The sequence below is a fragment of the Typopeltis vanoorti genome, chromosome 14 (assembly GCF_054136105.1).
Source record: "Typopeltis vanoorti isolate ZY-2024b chromosome 14, IOZ_Tvanoo_1.0, whole genome shotgun sequence".
NCBI lineage: Eukaryota > Metazoa > Arthropoda > Arachnida > Uropygi > Thelyphonidae > Typopeltis > Typopeltis vanoorti.
Window position 1 is genome coordinate 99,235,541 of NC_143562.1, and position 27,827 is coordinate 99,263,367.

At 37.6% G+C, this 27,827-nt stretch overlaps 1 protein-coding gene across 1 annotated transcript in view; it reads right to left on the reverse strand.

Moving 5' to 3' along the window:
- wal (electron transfer flavoprotein subunit alpha wal) overlaps window positions 1-27,827 on the reverse strand; it is a 117,649-nt gene that overhangs the window by 73,297 nt on the left and 16,525 nt on the right. Inside the window, exons 3-4 of the mRNA XM_090404187.1 lie at window positions 13,024-13,105; window positions 377-459 (exon numbers count right to left, since the gene is read on the reverse strand). Of these exons, the coding sequence (XP_090260313.1) occupies window positions 377-459; window positions 13,024-13,105 (165 nt within the window). The remainder of the gene's footprint in view (window positions 1-376; window positions 460-13,023; window positions 13,106-27,827) is intronic.

The following is a 27,827-nucleotide window of genomic DNA, read 5'->3' on the forward strand; positions in this document are numbered from 1 at the left end:
CACCATGGCCGGTAGAGGTTAAGGAACTATCCCAACTTCAAAAGATTTAGATGTATCAAATTATCACATACTTAGGAGCTTTTGTCTTTAGACCTTTAACCAAATGGTCTAGGGTTTTTGTTATGCTCACTGCATAATTCTTTTAGGATTGCAGTCTTTGCTCCCCCCCCGAGTGCTTCCATTTCACGAATATAAGTTGAAGCATCTGCATATATGATTCTATATTCTTGTATTTTTTCTCTTAAGATCCCAATCTGACCTTGAGCAAAATATAAGAAATAGCAATTAATGTGCATTTTCAGAAAGGAGATGATAATGTATAAGCTTGGCATTAGCTTTAAATATTAACTAATGAAATAAAATGAAAAATACACACTTTGCCAAATGCATCAGCTCCTGCCAGGATATGAGTAAAATTTTTTTGCTTCTGTATTTCAAGGATCAGAGGTGTTAAACTTTCTGAAAATGTAATGTAAAATTCTGTTTATTTTGGAAATATAGATTTTTTTTTTTTTTTGCCATATATTTCATATATAAAAATTTATAAATAATCTTTTTATACATAAATTGGACAACTTAAACAAGTTGGAACTGCATATTGTATATAAAATTCAAAACTTTCCCAAGAGCACAATCTGCTTTTTAAAAACTTTTTCCTGGGATACAGCTGATCAGCAGCTTCAGAGAAGACTCATTTTCTTCTACTTTTTTTTTCTGACAATGCACAAATTAAGATGCATGCTTGATTTGTACAGAGCTACTATACATAGTTTTGTTTTGCCTTGCAGTGATTCCAGAGGCCAACAGAAATCACACCAGCAGCCAAGGTAAAAGCAATATGCAACCCAATTGATGCAGTTTTTCTTCACTAAGGGCATCAACGATACAATGGTAAAACTGAGTTACTTAATAAATTAACAAAATAAAACAAGTGTTTATTAATATGTTCCTCTTCAAATAAAGAAGTTTCTATTATAATTTTAATGTGATCTGCAGGAAGTTAATTAAATGTTGCCAAGCATAAGTTTCAGAAAGGAATGAAAGGATGGGATGTCGTATATGGTATATGCAAGCCATGGACTATATCGCAAACAGCTCAGTAAGAAAGGGAAATAAGAAGACAGCTGAGAAGACACAAAAATGTTAAAGCCATACAAACAGTTATTACAATGAAAAGGATATAAGCCCTTCATCAGACCATATATAGAATACTGTTTATTGATATCCATTATGGAAAGGGTAAAGAAGAAAGAAGAGGATAAAGAAATGGTAATAATTTACAAAGTAGCTTATTAAATCCATGCTGACCCTCACAGATAACGTTACCCTCATCTTCCCAATGCAGTATACGATCTTTCACTAATTTCTCCAAAATCTTAACAACTACAGAAGAAACACAAACTGGCCTAGAGTTTTAATGGAACATGTGCACAAAGCATATTTAAATAACTTTATCTTTTTAAAACTTTTTTTACATACCATTCATTTCAATGTGATATTCATTTGTCTCCTTAAAACTAAGTGATGGTCACTTCTAATTTCAATTCCTCTTACACTCTGTATTCTGAAACAGCATGAAGATACCACACTATCAACAATAATATAATCATTGAGGCTTTTTCTTATATCTTGAACTTGTACACATCATCTTCAATAAGTTATGAAACAACACTTTGTTTCATAACTTACTGAAGTTGAAAGGATACCCTAACAGGAAGGATCTTGCTCAGAGAATTGCATATGATCACCTTCCAGTCAATACCTTCACATGGAGGTACTTCAACATCGGGAACCCAATCTGTGACATCTATTACCGATTGAAAACAGTATTCCCATTGCTGACAGGTGGTGGGTACTCACCACCTGTCAGCAATGGGAAGAGAATTTTGATTTTTATAATTAATGAATTAAAATACCATTTATGGAAGGTTAGGAAGAAACATGGATTTGAAAACCAGCACTTTGACATACAAATGTTTTATAATATTGTATTGTGGAAATTTTATTGTTCAGTCAGATGATTTTTGTATTTAGAAAGAAGCATTCCAGGAAATATCAAATTTTTGGCTATATGGTGTAGACCCCCCACATTATGGGGTCTACACCATCATGCAATCATTTATAATTGCATGATGGTGTAGACAAATACCCCCTGGTGAACATTATGCAATATTCACCAGGGGGTATTTTTAATATGGGAGGTTTTTTAAATGTCCCATTCACCTCAGTCCAATGTGGTCTAACGGTCAACTGCAAGGATAAATGGGGAGTAATCCCAGACAGAGAAGGCCAACTCGAGGCAGTTAACTCAGATAAGGCTAACCACCTGGGTATGTCATCTTTGCACTTTAGTTTCAATTGGTTTTCTGGTTGTTCATCGGCATGAAACTGGTGAAAAAGGAAAATGACAGTCTTTGGCTATATGAAATATATAAAAAAATTTTATATATATGAAATATATATAAAAGAGCAGAGACCCTTTTCTCTATATCTCATACTATCTGTGGTTTTTTTCTCCTAATACTATCAGCCTCTCTTGCCATCCTATAATAACTACTCTTGGCCTATGATGAGCACCCCTTTATTTTTTCAGCTCAATAAATGTTGAAATTAGTCTGGGTAGTGGCTCTTGCCATAATGCATAGCATTATACATGTGTATATAATGTGCCTTGCATTATGGGATACTAAGGCAATTAATGTGAAGTCACTTCACGATCAAACTTTGTTTGCTTACACTTGGATAAAGGATGAAAAAATAATTTCTTGGCACCTTTACCTTCCAGTAGAAGTGGTTATATATTGGCCCATCCGCTATATAACATAGTAAAATCGTCTATATTTTTTGTTTTCCCTTTAATTTCTTTTCTTTTTCTTCTTCTTTTTATGTTGGACCCATATACAGGAGGTTGGCTGGTCAACCTATAGCACGTTAGTACGATATATATGGTGGGTTGCGAAAGGAGAAACTTGTTTACATTAGATTTGAACACCTGTATGTTGTATTTCTTGGGAAATACGTCTGGGAGAAGACTGTTCCACAGAACTGCAGTAGCAGGGATGAATGAAAAGGAAAAGAAATTTGTTCTGTGGGTTTCGAGGTGTACAGTGAAAGGATGTTGGGCGGCAGTCGTATGTGTTCCAATGGGCTTAGTACAGGATTGGGGAATTATTGATGCTGTCTCAGATGAACATTTCCCATTAATATATTTATAGAATATACAGATTGCAGAGACCAGGCATCTATGTGAAAGTGGGGGAGTGAGTTGGTGAGGGATGGGTCATTTATTAGTCTAATTGCTCTCCTCTGTATTGAGTAGAGCATTTTGGAGCCCCACTCCAGATGTCATCATCATATTCCTGCCATGTACCCTCAAGGGGTGTACAGGATATGATAGTACTACATGAAAAAAATTACATCAATACTAACTTCCTATCTACAATTTTCAAATCAGTCTGTTACTTGTCAAGACTCCAACATTATCAGATCTTATATTTCTATGGTCTAAGTCACATTATACCGTATCAATCCACCTATAACTTAGTCTTCCACTGGGTCGTTTTGCTGCCAACCTGGCAGGGAACACGTGTTTTGCTAATCTTTCTTTGCCAATTCTGTTTAAGTAACCATACCACCTCAGATTAGCTCTGCTAACGCATTCCTGAATGCTGACAATGTCAAGTTCTATGCTAATATCTGCGTTTTAAATATGATATTGCCATTGATGCCATCTGTTCATGCCTCTAATCTTTCTTAGGACTCTCATATCTGCAGTCTCTAGTCTTTGGTCAAGTGTTTTACTTCTGACCCAGCTCTCAGATCCATAAGTTAAAATTGGTTTGAACACTGTCTTGAATACAGCTTATTTAGTGTTCTGACTAATTTCTCTCTTATTCCATATGAATTTATTCAATTGACTTACCACCATACCAGCTTTGCTGATTCTGTTGTCTATTTCTATATTTAATTTACCATCCTCACTAAAAATCGTGCCTAAGCAGCTGAAATGTTTTACTTGTTCCACAGGTTCTCCATTCACGACATAGTTGACATTTTCAATGATTCTGCCTATTTTCATTGTCTTTTTATTGCTGATTTATACCATATCTATTACAACAGTTATTCAATTTAGTCAGAGAATCTTGCAGACTTGTAGCAGATTTATTTAGAAGTATAACCTCATCCGCATAAAGCAAAGAGCTGACATTAACATCTCCAATTTTGATATCAAGTTTAATACCACTTTCCTTCATAATGTGATCCATATAGATAATGAATAGCAGAGGGGATAATGTATATCCTTGTCTCACACCAGATTTAACATTAAACCATCTTCTCGTACTTCCTTCAATTCTAAGTGCTGACTTACAACTCAAATAAAGACTAAGTATTGCTTGATATAATGCCCCATTGACACCATATAACTGTAGCTTATTGAAAAGCTTCTCTCTTGGCACCTTGTCATATGCCTTTTCCAATTAAATACAGATCTTTGTTATATTCCCATGCTTTCTCGACTATTTGTTGTAAAATGAAGATCTGATCCTGACAGCCTCTATTTGGCCTGAATCCAGCTTGTTCTTCACCAAGCTTTTCTTCCACAATTCTTTTCAACCGTTTCTCAAGTATACTTGCATAGATCTTGCCAGGAACACTCAGAAGGGAAATACCTCTGTAATTCTCCATTTTTATACAGGGTGTTCGGGATAAATTTGACATATTTATAATTAATTATATTTTTCCGTAAGTTACATGTATTAACACACACTTCTCTTCATTTAAAAGTTTGGACCCTTCTTCATTCATATACAAGATGTCAGAAAGGATGGATAGCTGGAACCCACCTGAATCATGGAAGAGAATAACTTGTATCATGATGATTCGTGCCCGCCATCAAAATAAGGATATTACGACTGCTGCCCAATGCTCCCTGAATACAGTAAAAACAATCAGGCATGAACTAGAGACTTGCAATGGTGACTACAAGGATGTAGCAAGAAGAAAGATCCCTAGCAGACGATCTGATTGCGTTCGTACAGCAGAATTCCTCGCAAATCTGAAGGAACAGGTGTTGAAGAACCCTGGCATTGGAATTCGGGCTTTGTTCGTGGAGTTGCTAACTGTAGTCAAGCCCTGGATAACAAGGGTAGCCAATGGTAGGCCGTATGTATGGCAGCAGGATTCGGCCCCTTGCCACACCTCTGGGAAAAGTCAAAAATGGTTGTCTGAAAATTTCTACGACTTCACCAGTCCAAATGTTTGGCCTCCAAACTCCCCAGACCTTAACCCCATGGATTATTTTGTATGGGGCGCAGTTGAAAAAGACACCAATCGCACTTCCAGTAATACAAAAGCCCAGTTAATGGATAAAATTAAAACAGTTTTTGCGGCCCTTCCCAGGGAGACTGTAGCATCAGCTTGTTCGAGGTTCCGAAGCAGAATTGAAGCTGTGATCGATGCTAATGGTGGTTATTTTGAGTAAATCTTGTTGATAGTATTGTAATTAACTCTGCCTGTAATGTTTTTTTGTCAATTCATTAAATTTAATAGATACAAAGAAGATTTTCTTTTTCCTTACGAAACTGTCAAATTTATCCCGAACACCCTGTATATGGGTACTATGAGAGCTCTACTCCAATCATCAGGAATTCGTCCCTCTGTCCACGGCGTGTGAACTATGCAGTGCAGCCACTGTAAGACTTTTATACCACCATACTTCAGCATTTCTGGTCGAATATCATCTCCTCCTGCTGCCTTTCAACATTTCAAGCCTTTGATGGCTTTTTCTACTTCAAGTATGGATATGTATTCCTGACTGCATGCCTGGTCAGTGTTTTTTTATCACTGTGCTGTCATCACTACTTGTTTCATTTAGCAGTTTTTCAAAGTAATTACTCCATACTTCAAGGATATCTTTTTCTTCTGTTTTCATGTCACCTTTATCATCTCTAACTCCTTTTACAGCACTCTTTCCTCCATTCCTAAGCTTCTTCAACAACCTCCAGAATATTTTGCCACCTTCTTGATATTTATTTTCTATATTCTTGCCAAAGTCCTCCCATGACTTTTTTTTAGCATTCTTGCATTTGTCTCTGTATTCTCTAAGAGCACAAGCTGACTTATTTGCAGGAACGTTTGATATGCTTTCTTTTTTTCTTTCACCGCCTCTTTGACTTCAAGTCAAAGAGGCAGTGGAAATTAGAACTCCATAGTGTGTCCACTATAGAGTTCTAATTTTTCTATACTTGAAGACAACTTTACCACATGCCTCTCTAGCTGAATCAATCAGGCCTTTCTTCAAGGCTTGCCACTGAATCTCCAAGGTTTGATTCCTGTTCTCAAACACTTTCATTTTTTCTTCTATAAACTTTGTGTACTTTAGTCTACAGTTCATATCTGAGAGCTGCTCAACTTTTATTCACTTTAAAACTTTCTTACATGTTATTCTTTTCAATATGAAATTCAATTTTATCCTGCTCAAGAAATAGTGATCACTTCCAATTTCAAATCCTCTGTACACTCTGATGTCCTGCACCAGGGAGAAAACATCACTATCAACAATAACATAGCCAATGAGACTTTTCTTATTTCTTGCCTCTTCTCTCCATGTGAATTTGTGCACATTTTTATGTTGGAACATGGTGTTAGTAATAACCAGTCCATGTCCTGAGCAGAAATCCAACAGATATTTGCCATTATTATTAGCTTTGCTCTTTTCTCCAAATTTTCCCAAAATATTTTTGTATGTCTCACAATCGTTTCCTACTCTGCTATTTAGATCCCCAACAAGGACCAACTTTTTCTTTTTCATTGTGTCAGTTGCTTTTTCTAAAGCGTCATAAAATTCCTCCACTTCTACCTTAGTAGAACCTTCTGTGGGACCATAGGCACAAATAAGTCTCATTGTCCAGTTCCCCATTCTCATATTTGCCCACATCAGTCTACTTGAGACTGCCTGCCATTCAAGAAGATTAGCCTTGTATTTTGTGTTGAATACTATGGCTACTCCTTCGTATCCTTGATTGTCATTTCCTGATTATAACATTTTGTATTTATTGCTCAGAAAGGTCTCACCAGTTTTTGTCTTTTTTGTTTGTCACCCCTATTATGTCGATCTGGTGCTTATCTAATTCTTCAGCTAGCTCCATTTCTTTGCTGGTATTGTTGAGTCGGGATGTGTTTTTGTTCCAGAAGCTGACTTTTCACTGTTCACCCTGGTTTCCTGGCGACAACAACGGGGGTCTTGTTTAACTGGCGACGCCCCAGCCGGCATGCAATTTTGTCATGTTGTACCATAATTTTTTATTTTGGTTTAACCAATAAGAATACAATTTGGTCGGCTAAATCCCAAAATTGCCAGCCCATCCTTGTTCGTTCAGTATCCAAGTAGATACCCAACAGGGTGCACCACGAGAAGGTGAGGATTGGACATTAGGTAAGAAGCCTTGGTCGGTTCCTTTAAAGGCTATGTGTAGGTGTCCTCTCAGTTATACAGCTTTGACCCTTAAGCACTCCAGATGTGAGAGCAGCATTCGAGAGCTGGGCAGATTTGTGACGTGTATAGTGTTAACAGCTGTTTAGTGGTGAAGTAGCATCTTGAGCGAAAGAGGAAGCCTAGTTTTTGGGAAGCTGAGGATGTAATGGTTGTGATGTGTTTATGCCAGGAGAGGCTTGATGTCAAGGTAATTCCGAAAAGAGAAATTTCATCTTGTCTGAGAATTTGAGTGTTATCAAAAACAATGCTGGGGGAAAATGGTTCTTTTTTGTGAGAAATAAGACAGAACTGGATTTTATTAGCATTGAAGTTGACGAGCTTATCTGAGCCCCATTGGCAGATGGCTTGGAGGTCAGAATTAAGGGCAGTGGTGGTTGATGTTCTGTGGGTTGAGGTGAGTTGTGTAGAGTAGGGTTTGTCAAATGAAAGGGAGGAATGTAATCTGCTATCATCTGCAAAACTGTGTATTGGGTTAGAGGTCAACTGAAGTAGGTCATTGATATATAGAAGAAAGAGGGTTGATGAGAGAACTGAGCCTTGTGGGACCCCAGCATTTGTTGGATGGTGAGAGGATAGGGAGCCATCTACCATCAGACATAGTGTGCGTCCAGACAGGAAGCTGGCAATCCATCTGCAGAAGTCCTGAGGCAGTCCAAATGATGAGAGTTTGCTTAGTAAGCCTTTGTGCCAGACTCGGTCAAAAGCTTTGAAGACATCGAGTGCAACTACTTGGGATTCACCGAATTTCTCCATGGCATTTGTCCAGTGATGTATGAGAGTAGATCTCCTGTTGAACGGCTTTGAAGGAATCCGTACTGGTAGTCGCTTAATAGCCAGGTACCTTCAAGGTAGATTAGGAGTTGAGAGTTGATTTTCTCCATTACTTTAGATAGGACTGAAGTGAGTGAAATAGGGCAGTAGTTAGATGGTAGTGATTTGTCACCCTTTTTAGGAATGGGTTGAATAGGTCAGTTTCCAGGTTTTGGGATATATACTGGTGGAGTAAGAGAGTGTGTACAGGTGACATAGGATGGGAGTCAGTTCCAATGCACGGATCTTCGGTATAATTGGGGGAATGCCGTCAGGGCCAGGAGACTTTTTTGTGTCTAATTCAGACAACAGGTTTGTGATGTCTTTTTGGCAAAAGGATACAGGGGCAGTTGGAATGACTGGAGGGCTTTTGCCATTGTCAGTTATGTGTAGATTGGAGGCAAACTGTGATGCCAGGAGATTAGCTTTTTTCTATGGGTAGTGTTGCTATTGAGCCATCTGGGTATGATAGAGGTGGGAATAGTGTAGGGCAAAAGGTTACAGTCCATTACCTTGCCAAGAGATCAAAAGGCACAGCTGCTGTTTGGACAGGCTGCAAGCTTCCTGCTTTTGGCCCATTCAAATTCTGTTTTGGAAGTATTGATAATTTTCTTGCATTTGTTTCGGGCTTCAGTATAGACATTGAATGAGGATGGGGCTCTTGATTTGATCCAGTTGTGGTATGCCTGATTTTTCGTTTGTACAGCCTTGGCACATTTTTTGGTTAGGGGACGGCAGGTCTGAGTAGTGTGGGGAATATATGTTTTCATGCCAGTGAGGATCACTTTGGTGATGCGTTCAATGCATATGTTTGGACTGGAAGGCTGGAAACTAGTCTAACCATGGGAATGAAGCATAGTAGTCTTAGAGACTGTCTCGTTTCGCACTGTTATAATGCCAAACTACTCTGACTGTGTAGGCGTTGTTGCATGGGGGAAGAGATAAGCACTAAGTTGAGGTCAGAATTGCCCACGGGGCTCACTACATTCACTGCATATTTGGAGGGGTCATTAGTAAGGAAGAGATCTAGGGTATTTGGTGAGTGGTTTGGGTTATCTGGTATTCTGGCCGGTTTTTGAACAATTTGTGTGAGGTCATTAGTGACTGCAAATGTTTCAGCATCTCTGCCTGCAGGATCTGCATAACTGGAAGAGGAAAGCAAATTGGTGTTATGGACGTCGAAGTCACCCAGTAGGACGATTTCGCTGCTGGGAGAGTGGAATTGCAGAAAATCAACTTTTAAGGAGAGGAAATGGAAGAGTTCAGAGTGATTAGTGGTATTAGGAGAGCAATAGAGACAGCAGATGAATTTGACTGAGTGGGGGAGGGATATCTTCAGCCAAAGAAGGTCGAAGTTGGGCGATTCTAAGTTGGTATCTCTCTGGCAGGGTATGTCAGAGCAGATATATGTACACTGGGTGGGGTGGGGGGATTTGAGTTTCTGTTAAAAAGAGTAGGTGGGGTTTGGTAGACTGCAGGTGGTAGTGGATATGCAAGGTTCTGTTAGGCATGGATTTGACCCCAAGGATCTTGCATGTTTCCTATGCAGTGCCTGCATACTAGTGTCCTTTGTGGCATCACTTGGTTTTTGTACTAGTTTGGATTGTTTGTAGTCTATTACCCAACTGTTCTCTGCATTTTGGCGTTTTTCTTCTAGTTGTCCTCGGAGTTGGCGTCTTTGTTCTCTCTGGGCAAAGGTTGAATCAGGTCGAGCATGTATGCGTGACTGGGAGCAAGTGTCCTTCAGCTTGTTGTTTATCACTGTTATAAATTTGGCTGTGTTTATTGGTGAGTTGCAGGTCATTTTCACAAGATGTGGGAAGTTCGTTCCGTCCTTTCTTTTGTTAATGGATCCGATACGATGGCATTTGACGATATTTCTCAGATCGAAATTACATTCTCCTGCAAGTTTGCTGATGTATCGTTTTCCGTCGGAAAGTTCAGGATAACAGCGTTAAGTTTCCTATTCTCGGCCTCGAGCGACTCATGTACCGATGATGCGATTAATTTACGAAGTTCGTTAGCAGGCGCAGGCTGTTGAGCGCCTCGAGCTATGTTCCCAACTTTCCGATTTTGGAGGAGAAGGTATTGATCACGGTATTAAGCTGTTGCTTGAGGTTATTGACTCTTTTCCCTAGGTTTAGTATTTGTTTTACGGAAGGGAGGCACGTTGTATACAGAAGTAGGGCTGGTTTAGATCGGTAAAAAGTTTGTGTGCAGATTCATTTATTTTCGCGCAGGAAGTACGTAGCCAGTTGCAACAGAAATCGCACAATATGCCTTTTTCCCCTTTCTTTGACTTCAGTTTCACAGCTGCAGCACTTCGTAATGTCATTCAGTTTGTTGGTGATCGGCGATGCTATGCTGATAGACTCGAGATAGTCTTCCATTGTTGGCTGCCATCTTTACTTCGCACGGTAGGCATAGCGCTTTCGCGTGGCTGTTTTTTAGTTGTAAAATATAGCAGATTTAATGGACTATGGGTACTTACGAGTTGTACTGTAGTAATCGGCTGCTTAGTACCTTCTGTTACTTTTCCGTTTGCTGCTTATTTTGCACAAAAAACACTTACAATTACGATAAAATGCGGGAGCACAAGTTTAACATTACTTATCCACAGGTGCCACCTATGTTGCTCATGTTTCTGTTATCATGACTATATTAATAGTTTTAGCTTTTAGTTGTTTTCCTAATTTTAATTCCTTTGTTGTTATGCTTTGTACATTCCATGTGGCTACTTTTAAAATGTCTGAGATTCCTAATTATTTACTTTTACTCTTTCTTGGTCATTTTCTATTGTTTCTGTCCAATGAATTTTCCAGTAAATGAATTTGAGTTGTTGAAAGCTTTTACTTGGTAATGTAACCAAACTTACACAAAACCCCCAACCTGGAGGACCAGGGTATCTCTCTTAGTGTGACATCTACCTCTCGAGGAGTTCTGCTAGGGAGGCTCCAACAGCAGCTTAGCTACTGTTGAGGTTATTGGTGTGCACAAACTTCCTCTCTGCATGAAGGTGAAGATACCAATTAAGGAAAAGGATTATATTTACCTTGGTCAATTAGTTTGTTTTTAGGAAAAATAAGATGAAGAAATAAATAGAAGAATCATGCAGGGAATCAAAGCATTTTAGATGTATAAAGATTATATTACCATTCCTCTTTATAAAACCTTGATAAGACTACATCTGCATTACTGTTTCAGTCTGGTCACCTGGGTTTTCCTGAGGAAGTGATGGAGAGAATTCAGAGGCGAGTAGTCTGCAGAATGGCGATGATAGATTGAAGGCTTATGGGTTGCATAAAAATGTTGGTTGATAGACGAAAAAGAAATACCATAGAAACATTTAAGTTACTTAAAGAATTTTACAGAGAAAATATTTTAGTACTTGGCTAGAGAGGGCAAGACAAGTGGTCATTCCTAAAAATTGGATCAGTAAAGGTGTGAGGACTAGATTTTTTGTCTGGAGAATGGCGAATGAATGGAACAGGTTGACAGGAGTCAGTTGTGAGTGCTTTGCCTATCAATGGATTCAAGGATAGGTACGATAGATATTGTGCGGATAGTCTGGCTCTCTTGTGATGAGGCTCTGAACTCCATGAAGGTCCTCATGTAATAAAAATAATACTGATAGTAATACACAATATTTCTATGTGATTTCCTAATTACAACCAAATCAAGAAATGCAAACCAATTTTTTAAAATAATGTTTTATCATGCAACTAAAATTTAATTTTAAAGTGTATTTATGAAAGTTATAGGCAATATTCATAATCCTGTAAAAATAAACACAATAAGTAAATCACAATTATGTAGGATTTTTACATTACACCTCTGAACATATTCTGTATCATCCTTTCTCAGGATGATACAGAACAGAACCATGTAGAAAAATTTTCTACATGGTTCTAATTAGCCAAACTGAGTTCAGAATTACAGGTTAACAAAGGTTCTAGGATTTCAGCTTCCCAACAAGCTTTTGATGGAACTCTGAAACCTCTCATTCAAAGATACCAAATTTTTTGGAATGGCCTGGCATCTTGCTAGGCCCTTCCAAATACTCCACTTATATTTGTACAGCTCTCCAGTCCCTGATGGTAAGAATTCCATATATTCAACTAACTGATGCAACTGCAACTCTAAAACTTCTCACCCAAAAGCAGGATGCTAAGTCATACTAATTTGTCCTGCTTATATCCATAAGTCTCTATATTCACATATATCCAACATGATGATGATGTAATTTTTTTAATACTTCTTTTTAAATATTAAAATAGTAAATTATTTATAAGATTAACACAGAGGAAATATTCCAGCACTTGGTTAGAGAGGACAGGACAAGTGGTCATCAATGAAAATTGGGTTAGCAAAGGTGTGAGGACCAGAGACCTGAAGGAATGGATTGCCAATTTTTTTTAAAAATATATATATATATATTTACACCAGAGATCACGACAGCATCAATAGCGTTGGCAAAATTAGTCATTCCAAAGTATACCATAGTGAAATGCAGTTTAGTTATGCATATATTCCAGAAGAGACTGATGAAGATCAAACTATCTAAGTTTATTTTGAAGTCAATCAAGCATGGTAATCATTTCTATAATATTTTTCATGATGAAAAATAGTTCTTCAGTCACAATGCCAGTAACTACAGAACTCTGAGACAATTATTCCTCTTTTTAAACTTCAAATAAAAAATATACTTAAATGCTTACCTGGCAAAAGTCCTCTGAATAGGTTATGTTCTGCTATAATGATTTTTTTTACACCATCGGCTTTGTTAAGTTGCGATACTATCTACAACAAATGAAGAGATGAATGTAAGGTTGAATAATTAGAAAACCTCTAGATAAAAAAAAATCTGAAAAGTTAATCTAACGATAATATTTAAAAGCTTTATTAAAAGATTAGTGGAAAGAACCATTCAAACAAATTTTTTTTTTTGGCAAAACAAAACTTATATTGTGTCCTAATTTATTTTTTATTTACGAGGGTGGCCTGAAAAGTTCTCGGCCTAACAACGAAAAAACAAATTTATAATTTCAAAATTACTTTTATTTTTCAATATAATCTCCCTTAAGACATACATTTATTCCAGCAATGCTCCAGCACCATTATCCCATCCCTGTAGTGGTTTGCAGTAAGATCAGACAAAATACCCCCTCTACAACTGCAATCACCTCTTGATTAGAAGAAAAAAGACTCTTCTTCGCTGATCAGCAAAGAAGAGTCTTCGTTTTCAGAAGAGATAGAATAGAAGTCAGAGGGAGCCAAATCTGGGGAATAGGGTGAATGTTCCAACAATTAATAGTGCAGATCCCTTAATTTTCCCATTGCCAAAACACCTTTGTGGGGAGATGCACAATGTCCTGATAAAAGCTGATTTTTTCCTTCTGCAAACCGGATCTTTTCTCAGGAATATTTTCATCTAGACTGGTTAAAAGATCAGAATAATATTCCCTGGTTATTGTTTTACTCTTTTCAAGATAACTAATAAACAAAATGCCTTTAGCATCCCAAAACACCAATGCCATGACCTTTCTTGCTGAAGAAACCGACTTTATCTTCTTTGGCGCTTAACAACCAGCTTCTGTCCACTGTTTTGACTGCTGTTTGGATTCTAGTGTGTAATGGTGAATCCAAGTCTCATCCATAATAATAAATTGATGCACAAAATTAGTTTTATTCTTGTTAAAATGCTCCAAGCACTGTTCAGAGATTTTCATGCAAGTGCGTTTTTAATCTGCTGTGAGCAAGCACAGCACCCATCTTGCGCAGAGCTTTTTCATTTGCAATTCTTCATGCAAAATATATGCATATAGTCTTAGAAATTTCATGCACTTTGACTTGCCGGTCATCCAATATAATATTGTGCACTTGATCAATGATTTCTGGTGGTGTTACACTTTTTGGATGTCCTTCACATGGATCATCTTCAAGGCTGGTACGGCCACGATTAAACTCGGCAGCCCATAAACTTTTATGAGCTTTGAATGAATTTCTTTTGCCGTTAAACCTTCTTTTACAAAGAATTTTATAACTGCATGATACTCAATTTTATCCATTTCAAGGGATACAGACAACACTTTTGCTTCAGACAGCTGTATAAAACAAACTACTTGATAGAATGACTTGCAATTTAACATGGATGCTTATGACAGATGTGCCAACTTAGAAAAAAAAATCTTGCCAATTGTGCTGCCATCTTTGGTTGAGGCCGAGAACTTTTCAGACCACCCTCATAGGTTGATATCACACCTCCATAATTATTATTATTACTTAACACCTTTAGGTAGTACAAAGACTAATCTACTCTACAACTCTGTCTCCACCAACTACCATTATCATCTACTCCAAAGGCATCTACTGCCCACCACAACCACTAAAATTTTCACAAACATCCATGCCCATGGCAGGATTCAAACCCACAGCCTTTTGGCTAGAGAGCGGATACGCTAACCACAGACGGTCACAACAAATACATGCTGTACATCCAATATATAATACCATTGTTGTAAACCCAATTCTGGATCCTGGTTCTCACCAGCCTCTCCAAAACTTAACCACATAATGTTTCATAGGTTCACTTACTCAGGTGAAAGCAGACTTTTTCTGAGGTCTGTCTTCAAAAAAAGTTGAAAAAATATGGCTACATCAATGATCCTGTGGCTGAAAATGCCAACCACAGGATCCAACGGCAACATACTAAGCTACTAAATCGATCCATATATAAATATGAGCATTTGTATAAAGAAAGTGCTGAAGCCTTATGGCACAGATCCAATCAGAACCATAACGACTGTCTCACTACCCCAAAAGTGTGGGAAATTGTTATCCTCGGCTGTATAAAATAAGTTTATGAGTTTTAATTTAATTACAGCCCAGTAGTATTTAGTCCTTAAACATGATACCGTACACAGGTGGATTCCAATATAAGCATGTGCACTAATGTGTTTTTTTTTAAATGTGATTCCTATTGTTGTTTATAACTGGAGCCTCCATAGCTCAGTCAGTATAGATGAAGCCCTTTGGCCGGAAAGACCTGGGTTCGATTCCTGTTGGTAACGTGAGAAATCTTTATCTGGTCTCTTTCAACCAAAGGTGAGTTAGCCGGTCTCATACGAAGGTAGGATTTTTTTTCACTAGGAAACTCGGATTTTTCATCCCCACGAACACACATGGATTGCGGTCATGAATATGTCCTAGCCATATGCCGGTCCTGAGCCCAGATAAAATTGGGGAGTTGGGGAAAGCAATGGTGAATTATCCTGTAAAAATCACCAGGAATACTTTGTGGGCAATGCCTACCAAAGGCATTGCCCACAAAGATGTCAGTCATCTTATGATACTTAACATGAAATATTTACATATTATTAAAAAATTAATTACTGTGGCATATGTGTGAGTTTATAGTTATGAATACTCCACAGGTTTCTCTATATAATAAAGCAAGTTGTATTTGTTTGGGAATACTTCATGAGGAAGGCTGTTCCAGAGGACAGAAGTCTATGAAATAAGAGAGGAAGAATAGAAGTAGGTTCGGTATGCTTGCATTTGTACAGTGATGCTGGGCAGCTGCTGCTGCTGCTGCTCTTGTATTAACAGATGCAACAAAAAGTGGAGGAATGATGATTGCCAATTGCATGAAGCAATGACGAGGGATGTACATGTAGAATAGACACAATACTGAAACAATGAGTCTGTGAGAGAGGTTGAAGTGAATCTGTAAGAGGGATCATCTATGAGCCTAATTGCTCGCCTCTCAACAGCATCAAGGATTTCAATGGAAGTTTTAGGTGCACTATCCCAAACATACGAGCAGTATTCTAAGCACGTGTGGATTTGGACTTGCTCTTGAAAGAAAGAGAATGCCTAGTTTCTCGAATGCTGAGGAGGCTATTGCTATGATGTGTTTATGCCATGAGAGACTGGAGGTAAATAGTCCAAGCAGAGCGATCTAATCTTGTCTGGTGATTTGTGTATTACTGAGGGTAAATAAGGATAAATGAGCTGAGAACTCTTTTGCAAGAGAAAACATAGGACTGCATTTCGGTCACACTGAACATGACAAGCTTGTCCTTTCCCATTGGAGGATAGTTTGTAAATCAATGTTTAAGGCAATAGCTGTAGATGATCTTGTAGCCTGGGATATCAGAGTACTGCATGGTTTGTGAAATGAGTAGGATGAGCATGATAATGAGCGAGTACAGGAGAAAGCAGGTTGTAAATACTTTTTTTTAAATGTGGCTCCCACCCCATGGAAGTACGGGATATTTTTTTCTATTTTTTAAAATTAATTTTACATATACAGTAGTGCCTTGTACTTCAAACGTTCCAGAGTTCAAACGCTCGAGAACGCAAGAAATTTGATTCGCAGATCGAACGGTGTTTCTAAGTTCAAGCTATAGTCCAGGAACTCCTTTTAGAGTCATATAGCATTAGACAGTTTCGGCATGCTTCTCCCCCACTAATTTCCCTCACTCACTTCCCCGTGCCTGCGCAGTGTGTCTGTCTCAGTCCGCTGTCCCTTACTTTACACAGCCTAGTCATTGTGTGATACATTTGTGTAGAGAATTTTTAACTATTTTGACATTTTCTTTATTGCCCATGGCATCCAAGAATGTAGAAAGAACAAAACCTAAAAGAAAAGTTGTAGTATCGACAATTGAAATGAAAAAAAAAAATTATCATGAAACACGAAAGCAGTACACGTTTGACGGATCTGGCGACGATGTTTAAAATGTCAAAGTCAACAATAAGTAGCATTCTTAAGAATAAGGAAGCAATAAAAGCAGCAAATGTGGCTAAAGGCGTGACAACATTGACCTCCTGGAGATCACATGTTATTGAAGAGATGGAAAAACTCCTTTTAGTATGGATAAACGAGAAGCGATTACATAGTGACGTTATTACCGAGAGAATTATTTGTGAGAAAGCCAAACATCTGCATAGTGAAATTAAGAAACGCACACCTGAGGACCAGTACTGAAAATGGGGAGTTTAAAGGAAGTAGAGGCTGATTCAATAAATTCAAAAAAATGAACTGGGATCCATAGTGTTGTCATGCACGGAGAGGCTGCGAGTGCTTATGTAGAAGAAGCGGACAAATTTGTAAAAACCTTTAAGGAATACGTGGATAGTGAGGGATTTGTATCTTAACAGGTTTTTAATTGCGATGAGATGGATCTTTTTTGGAAAAAAATTGCCCAAAAGGACCTATATCACAAAAGCAGAAAAGACGGCACCAGGAGATAAACCTATGAAAGATAGAATTACTTTGCTGCTTTGTGGTAATGCTAGTGGAGACTGCAAGATAAAGCCTTTGCTCATTTACCATTCTGAAAATCCATGCGTTTTTAAACAGAACAATGTCATAAAGAGCAAATTTGGTGTTATGTGGAAGGCCAACATGAAAGCATGGGTTACCAGAGAGTTTTTCACTAAGTGGATTTATCAAGAATTTGCACCTGTTGTAAAAGCTTATCTTACTGAAAAAAATATACCATTAAAAGCTCTTCTAGTGATGGACAATGCTCCTGCTCATTCCCCAAATTTAGAGGAGGATTTAGTTGGTGAATTCAGTTTCATCAAGATAAAGTTTTTGCCGCCCAATACCACTTCTATTATATAACCCATGGACCATCAAGTGATTTCAAACTTCAAAAAACTGTATATTAAGGCTATGTTTCAAAAGTGCTTCGAAATAACCAATGCCACAGAACTGACCCTTAAAGAATTTTGAAAGAGCATTACAACATTCTTCATTGCTTAAGGATCATCGATAAGGCATGGAAAAAAGTTTCTATTAAAACAATGATTTTTGCTTGGAAAAAACTCTGGCCAGATTGTATTTCAGTCAGTGAAGTAGTAAGCTGTGAAGAAGAGTCTGTTGTAAATGAAATTGTGTCTTTGGGTAGAGCTATGGGATTAGAGGTGAGTGATGAGGATGTAGAGGAGTTAATAGCTGATCATAAAACCGAACTCAGCACAGAAGAACTTCAACATCTTCATGATCAACAACAAAAAGAAGTGGAAAAAGAAATTTTTATGGAAGAGAAGGACGCCAAAGGATGCATTTCCAATGCCGACCTTCAAGAATTGTTCTCTGTTTGGATTAGAACACAAGATATTGTGGAAGCTTTCCATTATTTCTTAAGTAAAATCTTGATTCAGACTTCGAACGGGTTTCTGGAACAAATTAAATACGAACTACGAGGCACTACTATATTTTTTGTTAAAAAACTTGCTCTAGATACCAAACAGAACTTTTTCAAGCCACTCCAGGTCTCCAATAAACAGGGCAGAGTTCTCACACTGTGTGATGAAATTCACCTCCTACCTAATGACAATCACAAACATCCATGCTTTGGTGGGATTCCAACCTGATGCCTGTTGGTTGGAGAGCAGATGCACTAACCACTTGGCCAACCAGGCCAGTGATGTCTAACATGAAATTGTGGATGAAGCTACATATGCTGATGGCTGTAATCAAGTCTTTTATAAGAAAGGTTGTAAACATGAACTTGTAGAGGTTGAATCAGGAATTAGAAATGCAAAGATGTTATATTTCTTGATATGTTTATTCTTTATTCTAAGAAATTGGTTAAGTAAATTTATCAGAAATGTCATGCATAATGAACCAAATCTCTGGGTTGAAAACAGAAGAGAACTCTATATATAGAGATAATGGCTATGTTAGTTGCAACAAAACTAATTGCTACTATGTGTGGCAGCAATATTTTTTGTAGGAGAGCAAAGTTAGTATACTTATAGATAAGGAGGGCCTTTGGTAAATTTTGGTTGAAGCAGAATTTGATTTTAAATAACACAGGTTGGTATAATCCCTGTATTGCTACATCTTTTCCAGGGGATATATGATGATAGATAGTTGACAGTAAGTTTTCCCTTAATGTACTGGTTTGTTTTACACTCTTACCATGAATAATCAGCAAATGTGTATTTAGGCATATGTGCTAGATGAAGCACTTTTAACAGAAAAACAATAGTATTAGGAATGCTTTAAAAGTTTAGTAACTCAAATATTTCACCTCAGTCACATATACATCATTGGAGATGATGGCTAACAGTGTCCACAGAGGCCATCCATCTTAGGATTGCTTACATTCTAATTTCTTCTATCAGTTTTTCATGTATCTTGTGTGAATGCCAAAATTCTCATACCCAAACCTACATAAACTAGCATTATAGTGATCACAGTGCTGTCCTATACACTGAACAAATGACACATGAAAGAATGGCATATACCATGGATAATTCATTCAATGAATGAACAGATATGATAAAGCTGTAAAAGTGAAAGACAGTATAATATGCTGCTACTGCATGTCTTTAAGCTGATAGGTATCAAATAATGGTAGAATTCTAATCATAGCCATTCACACTTTTTTGTTTGTTTGTTTCATGATCTGCACAATATCAAAGTAACAAACTAAATTAATCAATTTATTAAGTTGCTGCATACCTTCACTATATCTACTTCACACACACAGTATCCCAACAAAACTATATCCATCCCTTATATCCAGAGTACATCCGAAGAGATAGCTAAAGTTCTTCAAAAATATAATCTCTATGCCACTTTTAAACCACACATTCACTTAGCAACTTTTATCACCTCTTTCAAGGACAGATTTCATACCATTAACACATCCTGAAGAATACTATGGACAGACTGGAAGATGTGTTAATATCTGCCTTGAGGAACATAAAAACTATATTTGCTGTCATCTTTATGGCTAGTCAGGATATCTGCTGTGGATATCCTATCACACAGGTTTAAATAGAAGAAGACCACCTTGCTGCATCAAAATCACTGCAACTCTTGAGAGACAATTTTTAGAATCAGCTATGAAGCATTACCTTAACCTCAATAAATACTGGCTATATTCATTTACCAAACACAAAGGATTAGGACAAAGTCATTTTAAGACCACTTTTAACATAACTTTTTGGAATTAGTTCCTTTAACCTGACTCCAGCAATGCTAGGATAAGTCATTATTTTCTTCTTCAACTACAATATGAACTGTTTCTAAAACTACCTGATTGAGTATTCTGTGTTCAACGGCAATTTATATTTGTGCTCTAACAATGCTGGTTTGAAACTTTCTAAATAATCTTCTTCAATGGAAGGCAGTGTCCAGTAGAGTGATGTGGGCAAATATCAGAATGGGGAATTGGACAATGAGACTTGTTTGTGTCCCACTGAAAGTTCTAATAAGGAAGAAGTGGAGGAATTTTTTGACTTTAGAGAAAGCAACTGACACAACGAAAGAGGAAAAGTTGGTCGTTGTTGGGAATCTAAATAGCAGAGTAGGAAATGATTGTCAGACATACAAAAATATTTTGGGAAAATTTGGAGAAAAGAGCAAAGCTAATCTTCTTCTTCTTCTACTACGCGTTATTCCCGCTTCCCATGCAGGGTCCGCGTGTTACTTTAGATGCGACTTCTTGTTAGTACTACTCCCAACCGACCCGTCGCCTGGTCTGTCGCTGGGGGGGATATATTTTTGACTGTAGAGGCGTATGTTCATGGGGCCAGTTTGCCTGTTTGCGGGATGAAAAACGCCAGATAAACTGGCGGAAAAAACCCTACTGACCGCGCCCAAGTCCGGCTAACTTGGCTATGCCTGAGGAAGATCCTCAAATTCCTCACGTCTACAACGGGAATCGAACCTGGGACACTCCTTCCCCAGGCATATGGTTGCGAAGCGCAAAGCCACTAGGCTAACCGCGCGGTAAAAGAGCAAAGCTAATAATAATGGCAAATACTTGTTGGATTTCTGCTCGGGACATGGACCGGTTATTACTAACATCATGTTTCAACATAAAAATGTGCAAAAATTCACATGGAGAGAAGAGGCAAAGAATAAGAAAAGTCTCATTGACTATGTTATTGTTGATCGTGATGTTTTCTCCCTGGAGAAAACATCACAATCAACAATAACATAGGACACCAGAGTGTATGATTATGATTTGAAATTGGAAGTGATCACTATTTAGTCTTGAGCAGGATAAAATTGAATTTCATATTGAAAAGAATAACATGTAAGAAAGTTTTAAAGCGAATAAAAGTTGGGCAGCTCACAGATGTGAACTGTAGACTAAAATACACAAAGCTTATTCAGGAAAAAATGAAAGAGTTTGAGAACAGGACCAAACCTTGGAGATTCATTGGAAAGCCTTGAAGAAAACCCTGATTGATTCAGCCAGAGAGGCATGTGGTGAGGTTTTCTGCAAGGATAGAAAAATCAGAACTCCATGGTGGACACAGGAAGTTAAAGAGGCAGTGAAGGAAAAGAAGAAAGCATATCAAAAGTTCTTGGCAAATAAGTCAGCTTGTGCTCTTAGAGAATACAGAGACAAATGTAAGAAAGCTAAACACTGTGTAAAATTGGCTAAACAAAAGTCATGGGAGGACTTTGGCAAGAACATAGAAAATAAATATCAAGAAGATGGCAAAATATTATAGAGGTTGTTGAAGAAGCTTAGAAATGAAGGAAAGAGTGCTGTAAAAGGACTTAGAGATGTAAAGGTGACATGAAAACGGGAGAAAAAGATATCCTTGAAGTATGGAGTAATTACTTCGAAAAATTGCTAAATCATACAAGCAGTGATAGCACAATGATAAAAAACACTCAACAGGCATAAAGTCATGAATACATATCCATACTTGAAGTAGAAAAAGCTATCAAAGGCTTGAAATGTGGAAAGGCAGCAGGAGTAGATGATATTCAACCAGAAATGCTGAAGTATGGTGCTATAAAAGTCTTACAGTGGCTGCACTGCATAGTTCAGAAGTCCTGGACAGAGGGATGATTGCCCGATGATATAAAAAGAGAAATAAAACTGAATGTGAGAATTACAGAGGTATTACCCTACTGAGTGTGCTTGGTAAGATTTATGCAAGTATACTTGAGAAACGGTTGAGAAGAATTGTAGAAGAAAAGCTTGGCGAAGAACAAACTGGATTCAGGCCAAATAGAGGCTATAAGGATCAGATCTTCACTTTACTACAAATAGTCGAGAAAGCATGGGAACATATCAAAGATCTGTATTTAAGTTTTGTCAATCTGGAAAAGGCATATGACAAAGTGCTAAGAGAGGAGCTATTCAATATGCTTCAGTTATATGGTGTCAGTGGACCATTATATCAAGCAATGCTTAGTCTGTATTTGAGTTGTCAGTTAGAATTGAAGGATGTACAGGAAGATGGTTTAATGTAAAATCTGGTGCGAGACAAGGATGTACATTATCATTCTGAAGGAAAGTGGTATTAAACATGATATCAAAATTGGAGATGTTAATGTCAGCTCTTTGTTTTATGCGGATGACATTATACTTCTAAATAAATCCGCTCGAAGTCTGCAAGATTCCCTGACTAAATTGAATAACTGTTGTAATAGATACGTTGTCAGCAATAAAAAGACAATGAAAATAGCCAGAATTGTTGAAACTGTCAACTGCATTGTGAATGGAGAATCTGTGGAACAAGTAAAACATTTCAGCTACTTAGGCACGACTTTTAGTGAAGATGGTAAAATAAATACGGAAATAGACAACAGAATAAGTGAGAAATTAGTCAGAACACTAAATTAGCTGTATACAAGACAGTGTTCAAACCAGTTTTAACTTATGGATCTGAGAGCTGTGTCAGAACTAAAACACTTGACCAAAGACTAGAGACTGCAGATACGAGAGTCGTGAGAAAGATTAGAGGCATGAACAGATGGCAACAATGGCTATATCATATTAGAAACGAGGATATTAGGAAAGAACTTGACATTGTTAGCATCCAGGAATGCGGTAGCAGAGCTAATCTCAGGTGGTATGGTCACTTAAACAGAATGGGTGAGGCAAGATTAGCAAAGCAAGTGTTCTCTGCGAGGTTGGCAGGAAAATGACCCGGAGGAATACCAAGATATAGGTGGATTGATAGGGTACAAAGTGCCTTAGACGACAGAAATATAATATTCTGTACACCCTCTGAGGGTACATGGCAGGAATTTGATAATGATGATGAACTTTCTAAATATTCCCTCTGTCTAAAGCAGAGTGAATATTATTGTAATTACTTCTATATACTGAAATAATTATTACTGATACAGAACACAAGCTACATCCAGTCTAATATCCTTTTCATTTCCAGGCACTCGAAGATGAGCTTTCGAGATTTGGTCTATTTTATATGACATCTTGTGCACTGCCACCGACAAAGAATTTAAAAAAGTACGGGAATGACACATCAAAAAATTTGAGAATTTAAAAAAGAACTCAAACTCCAAACCACAACTTCCTACCGACACGGCAGTCAACCTTTCGTCCATTAGTTTGAAACCTGAAACACTCGACGCTCTCTCACGCGGCCACAACTTTGCTATTGCGCCCAGAAAAATACCTGCTGAAGACATTCTGATACAAATTGAACGCAGGATTCGACATCTTCCAAACCACATCGGCAATGATATTAGACTGAATGTAGCTTGTGTTCTGACCAAAGGAAAACCACCATAAACCAATATGCCCAATAAGGAAATTAAATCTCTGTAAGAATTAAAGAAAAACAAGGAAATAATAATCACCAAAGCAGATAAAGGGAACGCCATAGTATTGCTTAACCAATAGGATTACACAGGTAAGCTGAATGCTCTATTATTTAATCGGGCTATTTACTTTCCTATCGAGTACAATCCTACCAACTCAGAAATTAGAAAACTCCACAGGCTCCTTAAGAAGGTCACTTCTTGGTCTGTAGATGTCACCAACAAATTAAAACTGTTTAACTCCATATCCCTCCCTGTATATATGGACTCCCAAAAATACATAAAGAAAATGTGCCAATACGTCCCATAGTGGATGACAGTGATTTCCCCACATACAAACTAGCTAAACATTTGGCCAAAGCTTTCACACACTATACTGGCAACACACCTTCACACATAAAAAACTCAGCCCACTTCTAAGCCAGCATAGAAAACCTTATACTCAAACACACTGACATAATGGTCAGTTATGATGTCTCCTCCCTATTCACAAATGTCCCACTCAAAGAATCCTTAGAACTAATCCAAGCTAAATTTCCTCCCGATATTACAGCCCTATTTCATTTCACAATGAACTCATTTGTTTGGCAAGGAAAATTCTACAAACAAATAGAGGGGACAGCCATTGGTTCACCACTCTTCCCACCCTTGGCCAACTTTTATATGGAGACTTTTGAAGAGAAAGTCTTAAACTCTGCTCCACAAAAACCAACCATGTGGTTTCGCTACGTTGATGATGTGTTCGCTATTTGGCCACATGGCTCCGATGCACTCCTCTCCTTCATAACACAGTTAAACAACCAACACCCCAGAATCAAGTTCACCCCTGGAAGAAGAAAAAACAACTGCCTTCCTTTCTTAGAGACACTAGTCACCTGCCAGCCTGATGAAACCTTGGTTTTCTCAGTCTATAGAAAACCCACCCTTACAGGCAGATACATTCATCAACAGTCCCACCACCTCTCCTTGCAACAATATGGAGTCATTAAGACACTACACAACAGGGCTAAACTGTTGTGTGTAGCTAAACAAATGACAATGCCCTAACCACAGAACTAAACCACTGTAAGACTTTTATACCACCATACTTCAGCATTTCTGGTTGAATATCATCTACTCCTGCTGCCTTTCCACATTTCAAGCCTTTGATAGCTTTTTCTACTTCAAGTATGGATATGTATTCCTGACTGCATGCCTGGTCAGTGTTTTTTACCACTGTGCTGTCATCACTGCTTGTTTCATTTAGCAGTTTTTCAAAGTAATTACTCCATACTTCAAGGATATCTTTTTCTCCCGTTTTCATGTCACCTTTATCATCTCTAACTCCTTTTACAGCACTCTTTCCTCCATTCCTAAGCTTCTTCAACACCCTCCAGAATATTTTGCCATCTTCTTGATATTTATTTTCTATGTTCTTTCCAAAGTCCTCCCATGAATTTTGTTTAGCCAGTTTTACACAGTGTTCAGCTTTCTTACAATTGTCTCTGTATTTTCTAAGAGCATAAGCTGACTAGGAACTTTTGATATGCTTTCTTCTTTTCCTTCACTGCCTCTTTAACTTCCTGTGTCCACCATGGAGTTCTGATTTTTCTATCCTTGCAGACAACCTCACCACATGCCTCTCTGGCTGAATCAATCAGGGTTTTCTTCAAGGCTTGCCACTGAATCTCAGGTTTGGTTCCTGTTCTCAGAGTCTAATTTTTTCTTCAATAATCTTTGTGTATTTTAGTCTACAGTTCACATCTGAGAGCTGCTCAACTTTTATTCGCTTTAAAACTTTCTTACATGTTATTCTTTTCAATATGAAATTGAATTTTATCCTGCCAATTTTAAATCCTGTGTACACTCTGATGTCCTGCACCAGGGAGAAAACATCACTATCAACAATAACATAGTCAATGAGACTTTTCTTATTCCTTGCCTTTTCTCTCCATGTCAATTTGTACACATTTTTATGTTTGATATAATGGGCTAACAAATGGTTAGCCCATTCTCCAACAGGCTGCAGATTCAAATCCCACCATGGGCATGGATGTTTATGATTGTCTTCAGATGGGAGATGAATTTCATTGACCCCCCCTATTGGTAACCTGAAGTGGTTTGGAAAAAAGTTCCATGTTTGGTCTCTAGAGCAGGATTTTCAGATTATATAGAAAATAAATTAAAAATACAAAAATATATATATAAAATTGATAAAACAGAAAAAAAAAAATCTTTAGTCTACACAGTACAAAATGTACAACGTTTGTAAATAACATTTTAATGGATGGAAGCAACATAAATACATTGTGGAGGGAATAGAAAGAAAAAAATTATCAGTCAGTGACAAAAGTAGAAGAAAGTGTTGAGGGAGGAGAGGTATCCAAATGGAAATACTGCAGTTGCCAACAGACAGACTGATATGAGAACATCATGAGGTGCTCAGCTTATTGAAAAACATTAGTATGAATACAGCAGTGGGATTGGATTGGATATTGACCCATGTGTTACAGGAATGTGCAAGAGAAATGACAATGCTTCTGACCAAGCTATTTAATTTAAGTATAAACTCTGACATGGTTTTGAATATGTGGAAAGAGTGCAAAATAGTTCAATTGCATAAAGTAGGCTCGAAAAACAGAGGTGGCAATTTACAGACTAATTAGCATCTCAGAAGTGAGTTAAGGTGCTAAAAAAGTACCTTTTTTCCATCTCTGTCACACAATGGAAACTGCAATATTTCCACCTGCATGATACATTTTTGCAGACTGATCACTTTGTAACTCAAGTATTTCTTTTACTTCTGCCAATTTTTGACCAGAGGGTAGTATCCAGGAGAATAAGGATTTAATGTGGAGTGCCAGAGGATTCTGTATAAGAGGGCATTTGAGATTTGATGTGTATAATAATTACTATTATTATTACATAGCACCTCCCGGGAGTACAAACTCATTGAGGGATGGCACTTACTCCACACCTCTCCGTCTCCACCAACTACAACTACGTTCATCATCTACACCAACGCCATCTACCGCTGACCACCACCACTAGCATTTTTACAGACAATAACAAACATCCATGTCAACAGCGGGATTCGAACCCGCAACCTTTTAGTTGGAGAGCGGATATGCTAATCACTCGGCCAACCAGGCTGGCATCAGTTGTTTGCTGATGATACAAAACTGAGAAAGGACAATAGCTAATAAAGGTGATACTGAGATCCTACAGGAAGATTTAAATGAAATTGTGGGTAAAGTATGATAGCTGTCAATTTAATGTGGCAGCATTTCAGGATGAAAAGATTACATACTGTGTATTAAATTGATGGTATAGGATTACAAGAAATTAATAAGACTAGGGATCTAGGAGTGATGGTGGAACAATACATTGAAGTTCAGAGAGCATAATGCAAAAGTAGGCAAAATAGCTTAAAGGATTATTTGGATATTGAGGAACACACTGAGAAGTAAGTAGAGGTAGAGAGATTATTATCCCTTTATAAGACTTTAATACAGCTACATTTTGACTGTGCACAGATTTGATTGACTCAAATTGAAGTCCAGACGTAAGTAACTAAGATGATGACAGCTTTGTGGAATGCTCCATATGAGGATAGACTGAGGATGTGGGCTGCAAAGTTTATTTGACAGGGCAGAAAAGAGGAGACGAGGGAAACTTAGAAGTAACTAAGGAAAGGACGTACTGTCGGAGAGCTCCTGAAAGATTTGTGATTTTTGTTGATTTATTAATATTTTGTTAGATTTAATTGTGTAATTTTAGTATATTATTGTAGTTTTATTAGTGTAGTTAGTGTACTAAAGTGTTTTATAACATAATCTATGTCGGGAAGTCGCCGCTAGAGGGATTTGTAGTGTGTAGTGTTCGTGAAAGCTCCAGATAAGATAAGCGTTATTTTCAGTTATCTTTGATAAATTTACTTTAATATTGTGTAGTTTTGTTTGCCTTGCGTATCTTAGT